This window comes from Nematolebias whitei, chromosome 9, assembly GCF_014905685.2.
Source record: "Nematolebias whitei isolate Nwh7 chromosome 9, NemWhi1, whole genome shotgun sequence".
Lineage (NCBI taxonomy): Eukaryota > Metazoa > Chordata > Actinopteri > Cyprinodontiformes > Rivulidae > Nematolebias > Nematolebias whitei.
Window position 1 is genome coordinate 28708130 of NC_056506.1, and position 16175 is coordinate 28724304.

The 16175-nt window shown below is 39.4% G+C and overlaps 2 protein-coding genes across 2 annotated transcripts in view; both read left to right on the plus strand.

Moving 5' to 3' along the window:
- Positions 1-4825, plus strand: part of cacna1eb (calcium channel, voltage-dependent, R type, alpha 1E subunit b) — a 78291-nt gene extending 73466 nt beyond the window's left edge. The window contains exons 43-48 of the mRNA XM_037682180.1: positions 163-269; positions 363-462; positions 1270-1374; positions 1782-1917; positions 3173-3321; positions 4200-4825. Of these exons, the coding sequence (XP_037538108.1) occupies positions 163-269; positions 363-462; positions 1270-1374; positions 1782-1917; positions 3173-3321; positions 4200-4724 (1122 nt within the window). The 3' untranslated portion in view covers positions 4725-4825. The remainder of the gene's footprint in view (positions 1-162; positions 270-362; positions 463-1269; positions 1375-1781; positions 1918-3172; positions 3322-4199) is intronic.
- A 7220-nt stretch (positions 4826-12045) lies between these two features.
- On the plus strand, positions 12046-14623 carry LOC119414549 (RING finger protein 11-like). The gene is made up of 3 exons (XM_037681644.1): positions 12046-12332; positions 12821-12990; positions 14165-14623. The coding sequence occupies exons 1-3, from the start codon at positions 12210-12212 to the stop codon at positions 14352-14354; spliced, it is 483 nt and encodes a 160-aa protein (XP_037537572.1). The 5' UTR covers positions 12046-12209; the 3' UTR covers positions 14355-14623.
- The last annotated feature ends 1552 nt before the right edge of the window (positions 14624-16175 follow it).

The window sequence follows — 16175 nt, forward strand, 5'->3', positions numbered from 1 at the left end:
ATTGTTATCGTGGGTTTTCAGGGTACGGATAAAAAAAAAAACTTGAACTTTTAGATTTGTCAACCCTCTGGACGGATCAGTCTCAGTGCATCCTCAGTGATTGTGGGCCCAGAGGATGGGTCCTGTATTTAGTCTGTTTTGTGTGTTTTTGTCTCACTCCAGAAGAGCAAGTTAATGTTTAAACGTCTGGACGCCTCCACTCTCCCTGAGGATATTCTGTCCAACACCCAGACACTACCGATGATGGCCCACAGTGCTGGTTCAGCCCTGTGAGTCAGCAAGTGTGTGCAGAATTGTTGCATTCTTGTGCAGCGATGCTCATGTTTGTTTTCTGTTTATCCTCCTCCCCTCACCCCCTTCAGGACCAGAGGAGGCTTCGTAGCTCTGAGCCCCATCTCACCACAGGAATTGTTTCTGCAGCCCATAAGCTCAGACGTGGACGCAAGTCAGCAGCAGAATCTGGTGAGACAGTCGATCAACACTGATATTTAGAAATAAATTAAATTAAAAGATTAAACAATAAAAAAGCAGAGCGTTTTTGTATTTTTTTTTTTCAATTTTTTTTGTGTAAATCTGCAGATTTACACTTCCCACCTGAGAGCTAGGATGCTTTTCGAAAAGCACTTTTTTATAGTGTCTCGTATAAAAATGTCTTAAGATGCTGTTTTCTCAGGGCCTTGCAGAGCACTGCACATCTGTTCTGTGTGCTCCATGTCTTTTAGTTTTGTGCAGGGTGAAGCTGCAGAGGCAGACTGTCAATCTGTTGGTGTGTTGCTGTGTCTTTACTGTCTGGTTTTACTGGTCCACACTGCCTGCCTGCCAGTTGAATGAAATCAAATTATGCTGAAGCACTTTTATGTGAGTGTGCATATTTGGCCCCTGGAGATGTTGTAGGGCCCTGGGTGTGTAGCACTGAGGACTCGATTGTGCATGACTGAATGAACTTCCAGGCTGAAACATAAAGTCCATTTTACCTGTAAACTTTTGTGCTTGCAGTCTAGTCGTGTTCTTCACTCTGAGCTCCTCGTTTTCACCCTCACTCTGTTCCTTATTCCCCTAAAAGTCAGTTTTCTTCTTGTTGTTAGTTAATAACCCCTCCGTCTTTGGTTGTAATGGCTTCTGATTAGAGGTTATTGAATTGGTTTGCACCCCCCACCCCACCCCCAGCTGAGCTGGGTGTCCATTTAATCAGGCAGTCCCAGCAGGGATGAGCCTGAATGCTGCTCTGTTTTTCTTTGCCCTCCTTTTTTTGTTTTTGTACTCACCTAGGTGGGCGAGTGCTTTTGGGGGATTGGTACCCCACTGGAGCTTCCACTTGGGAGGGGCCCGTGTGTGCGGGCCTCTTCCATGCCCCGTCTGGCTGTAGAGCTGCAGGTACACACGTCTTCCATGGCCTCTGGGATGAATCTCATGGATTTCAGCGGGTGCATGGTCTCTTGCATCGTTCAGTTTGTGCACGGGTTGCTTCAAGGTCAGATTCAGAAGTTCAGACGCTGCTTTCAGAGGTCGGCTGAGGTTCAGGAAATTGTCAGAATAGGGTGTCGGTCCTGAATGCTCATGCCTCAACTTGTCTTATGTTCATCTCTTTCATCCCCAAAACAGAGGACAGACTAAACTACACCCACCAGGAATGCCTTGCACTTTTGCACCAAATAAAGCATGAAAATGTTGGTCTTAATAGTTTTATTTTTTAATCTTTCAAATGTAACCTGATATTTTCTTTATGCCTCCTGTGCCTCCGTGTTTGTCTGATTTTGTTTGTTTTCTGTTTCACACACAAGCAGACAGAGGTTAGAAGTGGATCCATGAAACGGTCGGTCTCCACAGTCGCAGATCAACGTGTAAACGGACTCTGGCAGGAAGAGAAAAGTCCTGAGCGAGTGTATCGACCTCGTCACAAAAGCTACAAGGCTGCTGGTGAGTCCCGTTCTTCACGCTCTGTGTTGAGAAAACACATCGTTGAGAGACGAACCTTAAATTATGTTGGTTTTATGCATCGAGTACAATTATTTGGCAATGAAATAGTCTCTATTTTTTCATCTTTGTATTAGGATAATTTAATATTATGCTTTGGCTGATTAAATAAATATGCCACACACGAATGAGCAGATCATTTTCTTAATCCCAGTTTAATCTTGCAGCAGCTCCACTCTGTCTAGACAAACCAACCCTTAACACACACACGGTTCATGTACATTTGACACTAATAAGTGAAAAACATCTGTGACCTTTCACATCTCCATCACTGTGCACATTTGTCAAATCCAAATGATCAAAAATAAAGGATCAAAAGTTTTGAGGTTAAATTAATTTTAAATGAGACCTGGCTTTCTCCCCTTCTACCTGATAGTTGTTTACTACTATTTAAACTACTTCCACATACTTTGCACTATTTCAACCTTTTATTTATCAAAACACCATAACTTTTACTACAATTTTTTGGCTTTTGCTACATTTTTTTTTCTAAATTAATTTCTAAATTAAGGTTTCTCTTTGCATTTTAAAGGGGATGGGCGAGCTTGGTGGTCAGTGCTGTGGTCTTGTAATACTGAGGTTACAGGTTTGAGCCCAGGTTGCGTTAAAGAGGGCATCCGACCTAAACCAAATTGCTAAATCTTTCATATAAGTTTGTTCGCTGTGGCAACCTGTGAAAAAGAGAGCAGCTGAAAGAAACTGCATTGCAATTTAAAAAAAAAACATTTTAATTTGGTCTCTTCAAAAAATTGACGACAGTGTGATCCATTTGTTTGGAAGTGGGATGTTGGAAAACCATCTTCTGACATATTTTTATACAGAAAGTGTTGAAAATAACCCGGCTGCTGCTAATTTATTTTATTTTATTTTTGCTGTTGATTTGCTGCTAATGTTCAACATGATTTACTTTAGTTCACTTTAAAGCAGACACAAAAACCCATATACTTTGTAGTAATACATTATTTTTACTTGTTTTTTTATGTATAATTACCCAAATTAATTGAACAGTCCCAAAGTCAAAAGTCCACCCCAGTTACAAACGCTGAATTTCAACTTCTTGATCTTGTTTTAGTCTGGAATTATAGGTTATTAGATTGATGGTAACTTGAATTTTGTCTCATGCGATGGATGACCTTTTCATGCATCACTTCATATTTTAGACTTTCATTGGTGTTGTTCTCTCCTGAATGTCCTGCAGTGTCTCGTTCTGAGCACAGAGAGCGTGGCCGGTCTAAAGAGCTTTGCCACCTCCTGTCTCCTGACACGTCTCGATGCAACTCAGAGGAAAGAAGCTTGCAGCCTTCGCGATCCTCCAGCGCTGAGAGAGAACATCCGCAGGATAAACGGGTAAGACAAATACATGAAATCAGTGGCAGGTACAAGAAGCAGAGCTGCTTCACCTTATTATACTGCAGAGTTCTGCTGGGAGGAGCTGCCTTTCATATACATGCATGTTACTTTGACACCACACAACTAAACAGCTTTGTTAACCAGTTTTAATGACAAAAAGGGCACTTGTTTGATTTTGGCATCCACATTTTAATGGCTTATTTGTGTGTAATCTGTTGACCCCATAGAGCAGACGTAAGCAAAATGTTTCAGTGTCATAAAATATAATATAGAGCATAAAACATATAATTATAAATATTTTGTTTTATTTTTCCAACTGACAGAAAAAAACTTGAACCATTTTCATGCAGAATGCAAAAAAACCCAAAACTTATTAATTTACTCTTGTTTTCTTCATAGCTACATCTTGAACTTGTGAGTAGCTATAAAGAAAAACATTTGCTAACTGACTAAAATGGTAAATGGACTGTACTTATATAGCGCCTTTCTATCTTATCAAGATACTGAAAGCTCTTTACACTACGATCTGTGCCCTCATTTACACATTTATACAGCACTCTACTATATTTATACAAAGATTAATCAGCGCTTTATCACATTCAAACACCAATGGGACACACATTGGAGGCAATGAAGGCTTCAATGTCTTGCCCAGGGACACTTAGGCATGTGACTGCTGGTGGAATCGAACCCCCAACTCTTGCAATGGAGGACGACTGCTCTAACCACTCAGCCACAGCCGCCCCATAAAAGAAAATGTTGCACAGGGGGTAAAAAATCCTACAAGTTAGCAGTTATCCTAGATGGACTAGATAAACTTTGTTGTGTTTTTATTCCAAAATGAAATGAAATGAAAGTATTTTTGTTTCATCCAGGGCAACAGTTCAGACAGCCCAGTTCCCTCCACCTCAGAGTCCAGCACACCCAGCGGCCGGCGACCTCTATCACAGACCCCGACCCGATCCCACCCTCACATCTCCTACTCCCCGCTTGTGTGTCGCACCCAAGCCTCGGCTGAGGAAGACGAGGATGAGCAGGGCAGCCCGGAGACTGTGAGGCGGGGCAAGTCCAAATGGGACACCCAAGAAGGAGCTGCAGGGGAGAGTAGGAGCGAGGCCGGCAGGCACTCGTCCCCACCCCGACGCTACCCCTCTGAGCCTTTCTTGGCCTCGCAGGAGGACGACCACAGCCCGGACCCTACCGGTCCCATGGAGACGTTGACCTTCGAGGCGGCTGTGGCCTGCAGTTTAGGGCGCGCAAACACCATTGGCTCAGCCCACCCACGCTGGCGGACGGGGTGGCAGGTCCCCAATGGACACTTTCGGAAGCGTCTGGTGCAGACGACCTCAACGTCAGGCTGCGACCCTCTGAGCGACACAGAGGAAGATGACCGGTGCTAGAGACAGGAGACGCTCTGCATCTGTCTCGTTTTGCCTTTTCAAGGCTGTCCAAAATAACAAAGACTAATACTTCCTGAAACTGTAGTTACCGATTCACACAGAACACTGACAATCAATAAGGTTTATTTCCTGACTTGTACTTGATGATACAGAGTAATAATGCATCTCAAGTAGTTGATGAGGACCGAAAATAAATCCCATTAAATGGACCAGATCGTTTCATTTATGTCAATAGGTATTTTGATTTCTGAAAGTGTTTTTTTTTTTTTTTTTTAATGAATCAGTGCTTCTCTGAACAGTATTTTCTGTGGGGTGTGTGAATATGTAACTACATATTATAAATTGTTTTGTAAATACATTGTGATCATCTCACCACTGCCATTTATGAAACCACATTGATGCAACAAGCCATCCTGAAGAGGCAATCAGAAACTTTACCAGACAGTGATATTATAATAATAAGAGACTCTATAATGCTGGATTTTTTTACACAATGAATATATGTGCAGGGGATTGACTACCTGATTTCCCATTGTTGTTTATTAGATTTTTTTTCAATTAAATATAATTTCCAAGCTCTGAATACAGTTATAGAATAACACATAAAAGATGCTTTTGTAATTTTATTTGGCATTGTTAAACCATGCCTCCACCAAACCTGAAACCTTAATAATTACTTGATAGTAAAAGAGTATTTTTTAAAACCTTTAAATAAAAATGCATCCCCAATGAAAAAACACTTGCTCTTTTAAAACCATTCCACCTATTTTCACGTTTTGAAATTGTGAATATCATATGAGCCGCTGCAGACAAGGACTGCAGAAACATTCCAGAAACACGTTTTGCATTTTGTTTCAAAGTCCACATTGCTCTAAGACTTATGAATAATGTACAAAGAAGTTATGCTGTTTGTGACATTTAGAGAAGAAACACAGTATCAGCTGGCAAACTTTAAAGGTAATGGAATCCTGGGAAATATTCACCTTAAGGTTGTGTTTTGTTTTCTTTGACAGAAGTGGGCAAAATCTGTGAAATTTAATTAACCAAAAGCATTGTATTATACAAACCAGGAATGCAAATATTTAGTTGGTTTTTATGTGTACAATAGCTGTATATACTAGTAAAAGTGTACTCAAGTTGACATTGTGGGTTTTTTTTGTGTTTTTTTATTTTTTATTTAGCTAAATAAAATGTTCCAATAAGTACTAATAATAAGTGTCGCAATAACAAACCAGATATAAACAAGTAGCCCACAATCTGTGTGGTGCAGTATGCAGATATGGAGGTATTTAATTAAATTCAATTCCATTCATTTATATAGCGCCAAGACACAACAGAAGTCGTCTTGGAGCACTGAACAAAAACATTCATATGTAAAAATAAGTTAACACTATTTATCTGAGGAGCAGACTGCTTTGAGTTTAATTCCATCACAGTCACTTATCTTGAGCAAGCATGAAGGCGACAGTGGAAAGAAAAAAACTCCCTCATGAGGAAGAAACCTCCAGCAGAACCAGGCTCAGGACAAGCGACCATCTGCTTCGACCAGCTGGGTTTGGTAGGAACGGGAAGGAGGAACAGATACACAATGGCAGGTCAAGAATCACATGTTAAGATAGAAATAGTATCAAATGAAAATGATTCAATTTTAGCAAATCATTTAAGGAAATTAGGTCAGTTTCTTGTTTAGTAGTCGACGCTTAAGACAGCATGACAAGCCAACCCTAATTATAGGATTCATCAAAAAGGGAAGTCTTAAGCTTAAATTTTAAGATATTTTGCCCAGAATTTTTATAAAATTATTAAGATTCTCTAAACAACTTTTTCTCTCTCGGACAATCTAAAAAACCTGAAACATGTTTGCAGGTCACTGGACATGAGAAAGTTAAGGATCTGCAACCTTTGGCTCGGGGGCCAGATGTGGCTCTCTGGAGCTTTGGTTGAAACAAACGTAGACATAATTTGTGTTTAAATTTGTAACCACACTAGAAAAACTACAGAAATATATGGCAAGATATTCAAAGAACGTTGAGAATTAGAATTTATTGCTTTTCTTTGATAAAAACTTTGAATACAATTGCAAGAGTCTGCCTTTGTGATAGGATATTTCTAAAATCAGAGTAAATATCCAACACACAGAACCTATCTTTGTTTATTTCAATGTAGGATAGTTGTATTATTTTCCACAATAATAATAATAATAATAATAATAATAATAATCAAGGACTGATTTATACCGGCATAGATCATTATTTGATTTTTATCGAAGGGGGTCTACACAATAAACTTTTTTCTTCTTTGCTTGATATTTTTCTTTGTTCTAACATAAGATAACTGCACACAGTTCATTACAGATATTGAACATGTTATGATGTTATGAACATGAATAACCCCCACACAAATTCAGAATAATCCTTTTATTATGCTCAAAATGTTTCAATTACAAGGCTAAGTACATTTATGGCTTTGAAGTGTTGCAAATCACAGTATATACCAATTAAGCTGTTTTAACACAAAAAAGACTGTGTTAAAAAAAGGTGAAAAAAAAAAACACTATATTTTATTGTACATCAAAAATATGGTCTGTTAAATGAAAATGATTTATTTTTAATCATGTTATATAATTTACACAATATGTACAAAGAGGGATTTCAATCTCATCAAATGGAAAACCTTGACATAAAACCTAAAAAAAAAAATTATAAAAGAGTAAACATAGTTGTTTGTGTTGGGAGGATGTGCAGAAAATTAAGAAAGAGCAACTCGGCATTTTAAAATAATCATAATTATTTCAATTAAGCATTAAACCAGCCACCAGGAAGCACAAGCCAGTTTATCTCTTGTGCTGGTTTTAAGTCCAGGTAAATGGTGAGGGTTGGGTCAGGAAGGGCATCTGATGTAAATCACTTTTGCCAAAACTAATATGTGAGTTCCTCTAAAGAGATACTATACCAGATCAGATGAGGCCCGGGTTAACAAAGACCACCACCGGTGCTGTTGACGAACAGGGAACAGGCAGAAATTGTGCTACTGTTAGTCAAAGACCACGAGGAGGGAAACGTGTCAGGAGACAGAGGGAGAAGAGGAACGTGAAAAATGTAGGAACTGTGGGTGGCAACTTTAAATGTAGGGTCAATGACAGGTAAAGGTAGAGTGTTGGCTGACATGATGCAGAGAAGGAAGGTAGCTGTTTTATGTGGCCAAAAAACCAAGTGGAAGGGCAACAAGTATTGGAGCATTAGAACGTTTTTTCTTCACAAAGATGGCTTCCTTCACTCCTCTCTCAAACCAGTGTTCCTCTCTATCAAGGATGTGCACATCTATTTTCATCCCTGAAAGAGTGACTGCTGGCTTGCAGATCAATATAAACCACAGGGTCCTGGCCTGAGCTTGCTCTTCTGTGTCGGGCCATCCTTTTGGCCAGTGGCTGTTTAGTCCTCCTGATGTATAACTGATCACAGCCCTCCTGGCCTGAAGAGCATACACAATATTACTCTGTTTGTGTCAGGAACTGGATCATTCATTCAACCTTTTTTATACAGGTTAGTCTCATTGAGCCTTAAGGACCTGTTTTAAACAAATAATACAGATGAGGTACAGATAACAATAGACAATCATATAAAAAAGCATATAAAATGAAAATCAATAAGAAGAAATTATATAAAAACAAGACAAAAGCAGATACATTTAATATACATAACTGTCAGAGTCAGCCTCCCCACCATCACGGACATCTACACCTCTAGATGCAGGAAGAGGGCCACCTGCATCATGAAGGACCCCACTCACCCAGCACACACACTTTTTGCCCCACTCCCCTCAGGAAGGAGGTTGAGGAGCATTAAGTGTAGAACCACTAGACTGAGGAACAGCTTCTACCCTGAAGCTGTTAGACTCATGAATCTCTAACTAGAATAATCACTGTGAAAAATCACATCATGTTGCTGCTGATCTGTTTCAATGTTGATGTGTTCATGCGTGCACATCCGCTCACACAGACTCATGTTCATGTTTGTGCTGATGTTCAATGTTTTTATGTTATGAGTGCTTAGTGTATATTTAGTTGATGTTTTTCTTAGTTCATATCTCTGATGTTATTATTGTTTTTCTTATACATTTTATTGTTGGATGTAACTGGGACCTGTGTACATAATTTCGCTCCACCACATGTACCACATGAGGTGCGAATGACAATAAAGAATCTCTGACTCTGACTCTAATTTTTTTATATTTTGAAACTTTATTTTTGTACCCTTATTGCATGCTTTAGTATATTCTTGTTTGTTCTTTGTTTTTACAGTAAGTCCAATTGGTTGTTCTCATCCTGAACATTTCATTGTACTGTTAACCTTGTGTTAACCTGCATATGACTAATAAACACAACTTGCACTTGAACTACATTATAAAGCGATGCAAAATACTAAAAACAGGAACATATCTGCATTGGTTTTTCCCATGAACTTAACATTTAAAATTACTTAGAGTCAAGTCACAGCTGATGTAACCGGTTCCTTTCTGTGTTTTTTTTCATTCAACCTTTATCTAGACAGGTAGATCCCATTGAGCCTCGAGGACTCATTTACAAGAGAGACCTGATTTCAACAAAGAATGATGACAACAGGTGGTTTTGCAGGTTATTAATGAAGGATTAGACCGTGACACGATTTTTCTTGGGAATGGATGGTTTCTCAGATTATTATGACAAGTAAAACAAACAAAAAACTATCATGTTATCGGCTGCCCGCTCCCAGGTCAAGGTCAAGGTTTCTTTATTGTCATTCACATCATATGCAGGACATGTGGTGGAACAAAATTGTGTACACACAGTTACATCCAACAAAATTATAAATTGTAAAAAAAAAAAAACATAAAAAAACAGTAATAAGATCTAAGATATGAAGAATGCACTAAGCACTACTAGTACAGAAACAATATTGCTGAACAACAGCAGCATGAACATGAGTCTGTGTGAGCAGATGAGTACGAATGAACACAGCAGCATGAGATCATCAACATGGATAGTCAGCAGCACATATATCAACAATCAAATGGTATTACAGGGATTTTTTTTTCACATTGATAATCCCGATTAGGGATTCATGAGTCTAACAGCTTCAGGGTAGAAGGTGTTCCTCAGTCTAGTGGTTCCACACTTAATGCTCCTCAACCTTCTGCCTGAGGGAAGCGGAGCAAAAGTGTGTGTGCTGGCCAGATGAGTGGGGTCCTTCATGATGCAGGTGGCTCTTTTCCTGCATCTGGAGGTGTAGATGTCTGTGATGGTGGGGAGGCTGACTCCAACAGTCTTCTGTGCAGCCTTCACCACTCTCTGCAAAGCTTTTCTTTCTGCAGCTGTGCAGCCTCCATGCCACACGTTGATGCTGGAGCACAGGATGCTCTCCACTGCACACCTGTAGAAGGAGGTGAGGACTGAACTTCGCAGACCAGTTCGTCTCAGCCACCTGAGGAAGTAGAGTCTCTGATGAGCTTTCTTGATCAGGTTGGTGGTGTTGTTGCTCCAGATGAGGTTGTCATTCAGGTGCACACCCAAGTACTTGTAGCTGGAGACCACTTCCACTGCAGATCCTCCTATGTTCAGTGGTGGGGGGTGGAGAGGTTAGGTGTGTTTGTTCCGTCTGAAGTCCATGACCATCTCCTTTGTCTTCTTCACATTGATATGAAGGTTGTTCTTCCTGCACCAGCTCTCCAGGTGTTCCACCTCCTGCCTGTAGCCAGACTCATCATTGTTTTTGATGCATCCCACCACCGCTGTATCATCTGCAAACTTTACAATGTGACAGCCTGGATGGGTAGCTGCACAATCATATGTGAGCAGAGTGAACAGGAGAGGGCTCAGTACACAGCCCTGAGGGGAGCCAGTGCTGAGGGTTATGGTGGAGGAGGAGAAGTTGTGGATCCACAGACTGTGGTCTGTTTGTTAAAAAGTCTAGGACCCAGTTGCAGATAGAGGGGCTTAGTCCTAATGTGAATAGTTTGTCCATCAGGGTTTGGGGGATCATGGTGTTGAAGGCAGATGTGAAGTCCACAAAGAGCTTATGGACGTAGGAGTCCTTCTGCTCCAGATGGGTGAGAGCAGTGTGGACCACAGAGGAGATGGCGACCTCTGTTGATCGATTCTTGTGGTATGAGTACGGGTGAGGGTCCTCCCTGATGTTGATGGTTGTTTTGATGTGGGTCATAACCAGTCTTTCGAAGCATTTAGCGACTATCGGGGTGAGGGCTACTGGCCGATATTCATTCAGACCAGTCACTGCATAGCTCTTTGGAACTTGGATGATGGTGATGATCTTCAAGTAGGTGCACTGTTACCAGTGTGAGGGAGGAGTTATAGATGTCAGCCAGCACCTTGCAGAGCTGATCAGCCCATTCTTTCAGCACCTTCCCTGGGATGTTGTCTGGGTCAGTTGCCTTGTGAGGATTAATTCTCCTGAAAGTATCCCTCACTTCAGCTGAGGTCAAGCTGAGAAACTCTTCTTTTAGTGGTGAGTTGAGTCTGGTGCTGGGTGGTCTGTTCGGGTCTTCAAAGCATGCAAATAATTTGTTGAGAGCATCTGGAGTAAGAGAAGGCCCTTTTGCCAAGTACGGTCCGCACCAAGGGTCTATGGAATGGACCAGTCTTTGCCGTAATGTATTTTGGTTATATACCAATATATTTTGGTCATAATGCTCTCATTAATTTTTAGCATTCTGCATAGCTTTACAATCTAGCTGTTTTTGTTTCTTTTTTAATACCATTTTCCTTCATTTGTTCTTCTCAATTTGTATGCTTTATGTTATGATTGTCTACTGTTGCCTACTGTTTTCAACATTTTTTGTTAAAATCAGGTCTCTCTTGTGAATGAGTCCCCGGTGCTCAATGGGACTAACCTGTAAATAAAGGTTGAATGAATTAAAATTCAAACGAAACAGTGACTTTAATTTTTCTAAGACATGACACTCCCATCCAGTTGGTGGCAGTATAGCACCTCAGACGAGCTCAGAAATAATACAAAAGAAGAAGAAAAGGGGGCGGAGCCAAAACGGGCTAGCAGGAAAACAAATTGTTTAGTGTTACTCACGAAGTTAAAAGGTGTAAATATTTTTTAACTTTGTCACCCAGATAGCTCATTAGGACATTTAAAGTTGCTGATGAAACATATGTTGCATAGAAATTGTATTTTTTACGAAGGACTGAGTGTCACTCATCGATAAAAAAGTAGCTAGCTGGGTTGCTAATCCGCTGTTAGGAGAGTTCTTTGTTATCCTTCAGGTCCGTGAAACAATAAAGAGAAGCTAGGTGGTTATAATCGGTGGAGTTTATTATGTATGTTAGTTAAATAATCATGCCACAAGCTTATTTGTTACTACAAAGCTAAGTACTTTAGCAATATTAGGAACATAGTACTAAAATAAATTAGCAACCGCGTACAAATAGAGGCTGACTTGCAATTTAAGCGTCGGCTGGAAAAGGACTGGAGACACTGAAATATGGGAAACTGTCTCAAGTCTCCAACATCAGACGACATCTCTCTGCTTCATGAATCCCAGTCTGACAGGGCGAGTTTTGGTGACGGGACAGACCCAGACCTGGAGCCGCCTCCTCCGTATCAGGTGAGAAGAAGATTAGAGAAATGTTCATAATATTTTTGTTTTCTTAAATGCTTTTTTTTTTTAATGTTTCTGTTTGATTGGTTTTGATTCAAGATCATTTCATTTTACTTTTTTGATGCCTGTTTTGTAATGTGTTCTTCAGTTTTTACAAATGAAAATGGGTTAAAATCTGGCCTATTCACATGGGCTTAAGTTTTCATGTTAATTAATATGCAATGACACTTTTCATTTATTACATATAAAAATGCTCATGTTGTGTTTTATTAAAACTTCCAGTAAAGGTTCCTGGATTCCAGTTAAATCAAAGAATGCTTCGTTAATAAAAGATTATACGATTGTACTTATTATTACGAGAAGGTTGTTTTTCTTTTAAGGACACCAGCTGTGTTTCTTCATTTATGCACAGTCTGACCTGTCAGACCACATTGTGTTGACATAGTGTGATGGTAAAGACAGAACACTGTTTTTGTTTCCTTGTTCGCAACCAGGAGCAGACTCACATGCCCATGTACCACCCTACACCCAGTCAGGCCCGTCTGGCCACTCAGCTGACAGAGGAGGAGCAGATCCGCATAGCTCAGCGCATCGGCCTCATTCAGCACCTCCCTAAGGGCGTTTATGATAGAGGACCAGACGGCTCGGAGAAGAAGATCAGAGAGTAAGCTTTATTTATGTGATGGGGTTAAACCAAGCAGATTTTGCAGAAGAAACACTAGAGCATGTGCTAAAGTTTTGTCACAACTTGTTCTTTGTTGCACTTCTTAAATTTTCAATTGATCAGCTTTGCATTAAGAGTATTGTTACTGACTTACCTTTTTTGTTTGTTTCCACCATCATTTTTTCTTCTGATTAGAATTTTTTGTTGTTTGGCGGTCTTGTCATGTAATGCTTTTTTTAAAGATAAGTTTTAAAATGTATAAATCAAACTTTTGGATGTGGTTTTCTGTGACGTAGTTATGAACAGTTATTGACTCACCTGCAGGAGACAGAAATCTATGCTGGATCAGTTTGTAAAATCAGAGAAACACTTACGTGGGAAATTTTACTGTGTATTGGTTCAAGTGAAAGCTTATGCATTCTTACCTTGTGCATTCTTTGTATCAGATAGTCCTGATGCATGCTCAAAATCCCATATACGGTAGATGAACCCAATAAGGTTGAGTCAGGCTTGACAAAAAAACAAAAACGGAACGTTTCAACAAAGAAGAATCCATCCAGAGGTCCTGACTCAACCTTGTTAAATTTGTATCAGATGGTTACTTACATAGATTTACTTACTTTAAGACATATGAAACATGGTTCATTGCAACACATTTTGTGTTAATTAGACCAAATCTGTGTAACTCTAATGCAAAGTTTATCAGGAGTAAGAAAACACAGCATTGCATTTGCTTGCACAGCTCTACAGTTTCCGAGGTTTGAGTTGCTATATAAAGTGTACATTTGCTCCTAAATGGGCCCTGCTCTGCTGTTCTGTAAACATTTCCCACTAACTGAGATCGCTCTGTTTAATGTCTGCTGCACATTACAAATGTGAACGCAGAACTACTCCACAAAAATCTTTCTAAATAATTTGCTACTGTTCATGTTCTTGTTGTACATTGCATTTGGCACTCAGCAGGGTGTTGTAACCTAATATTATTTAATACCCTGTGACTGATTAGTTATAATAATTTTGACTCCTTATAAATAATGTAAACTTCAGTAAGATTGATCTGTATTGCAACCTTTAAGGCCACAAAAAAATGAAATCAAGATGATACTTTTAAAATTAGGATTTCTGCATTTGCCTGATAAGTGAGCATTTATTATGTTTGTTTGTTTGTTTTTAGATGCGTGATCTGTATGCTGGACTTTGTTTATGGAGACCCCATTCGGTTTTTGCCATGTATGCACATCTACCACATGGACTGTATAGACGACTGGCTGATGAGGTCCTTCACCTGCCCCTCCTGCATGGAGCCCGTGGATGCTGCCCTGCTGTCCACCTACGGACCAACTGATTTCTCCCCCGATGCTTAGCTTAAACTCAGCCCCCTCCAGCACCCAAACCCAACATCTTCCCTCTTGTTGAGTGAGAGGAGCTAACAAAAAATGTGTTGGTTAGCTTGCACTTGGAAAATTTCAAACATTTATTCACCCAGCGTTGGCCTTTCCTGTCCCTCTCAGATCTGATGCTAATTAAGCTGGTCTTAAAAACATCAGTGACATGAGTCAGGCTGAACGTTTCCCCCCGCACCATCGTGTTTCTGCGTGTTGCGTTTTGCTGAGGCAGAGTTCAGTGTTGCTGCAAATGAAGAGTGAGCTGGATTTGTGTGTGTGTGTGTGTGGATTTGTGTGTGTGTGTGTGTGTGTGTGTGTGGAGGCTAAATGTTAAACGAGCATTTTCATCCGAGCTGGTCTCGGTGGCATTTCTCCACAACTGATCCCAGTTGGCCAAGAATCCGAGATAATTATCAAAATGGTTTTAAACGAACAACTACTTTACCAAATTACTGGTTCATATGCTAAAAAGTGTTACCAGACATCTATTAGATTATACCATTAAAACACTGATCTAATCAAAGTTAAAATGACCGTCTGTTTTTGTCGATATTGATATTTACACTTCTGGCGCTGAAGAAGCAGCGTTATCGCTCGCCGAATGGGCTGGGATACAAAAAATATGCACAGTTGCTACTTTAATTTTGGTCATGCATTCAAGTTGTGGAAGGAACACTGTAATTGTTACATGAATGTTTAATCAACAAGTGTGTACACGAACTGAAAGTCAGCGTAAAGGGCTCATTTGTGCTCGAGCAGGGGGGTCAGTCACCGAGTCAAACATTCAAAATGCTTGCACACTTCATCCAATCCAGTGATTTGCACTTTACTTATAGGACATTATCTAAAACAATATATTAATATATTTACCTTATAACCTTGCACTATCAAGACTTCATCCTTTTATCTCCTGAGATGCAGAAGTCATTTAGCTGATGGATATTTTCCATGCTGACAGTTGTGGCTTATACTGAGATGAGCCTGAAGATGCATTTCATAGAATAGAGCCTGCTTTGATTTTTCCCAATTTGATTTTAATTTATTTAGTCCTAAATGAAAGGACAGAGGCTTGTTTATGTTGAAAGAAATCGTTTGGCGCTTTATTCACTTGGACAGCAAGAGTTGGCTAAAATAACTCATTCTGTCACATTTACATTGTAGACAGTGAAATCTTAAAAAAAAGCAAAGGAACAGATAAGCTGCCACTTTTTGTAACTTAAAATGGCTGCCAGATAAGATGCGTTGTGTGTTTTTTAGTTTTTGTCCTTCAGCGTGAAACTGCTCCTGCATGTTTCCTCTGGAAACTTGGAAAAGTGACTAAAAGTTCCACTTTTATTGTATTTAAAATAAATGATTAGATTCATTTAGGCACGTAAATGTCTTTGTTTTAATTTACGTTAGCAGTAAATACATATGCTTTCCCTTTAATTTGTGATGTTTTGGCGGTTGTGTTGTCTTTATTTTTCCAGTTATTTGTGTGTTTGTTTCATGTTTAACCCACTACATATTTAGTTCATTTAATGGAAGGCTTATTTTGGGTTTCAAATTGTGCAAACCTCTGTCCTTAGAACTTTTTCTGATGGTGTGATAGTTGAAACATTTTTGATTTCCTCTTAGCTTTCCTTTGCTCTTTTACAATCTTAGTTCAACCTATATATATATATGTATATATATGTATATATATATGTATATATATATATACATATACATATATAGTAATGGTTTTATTTATCCTTTGGAAGGCTAAGCACTCATGTAAAACAATAAATAAGAGGAAAAACTATGTGTTTTTATTTAAAA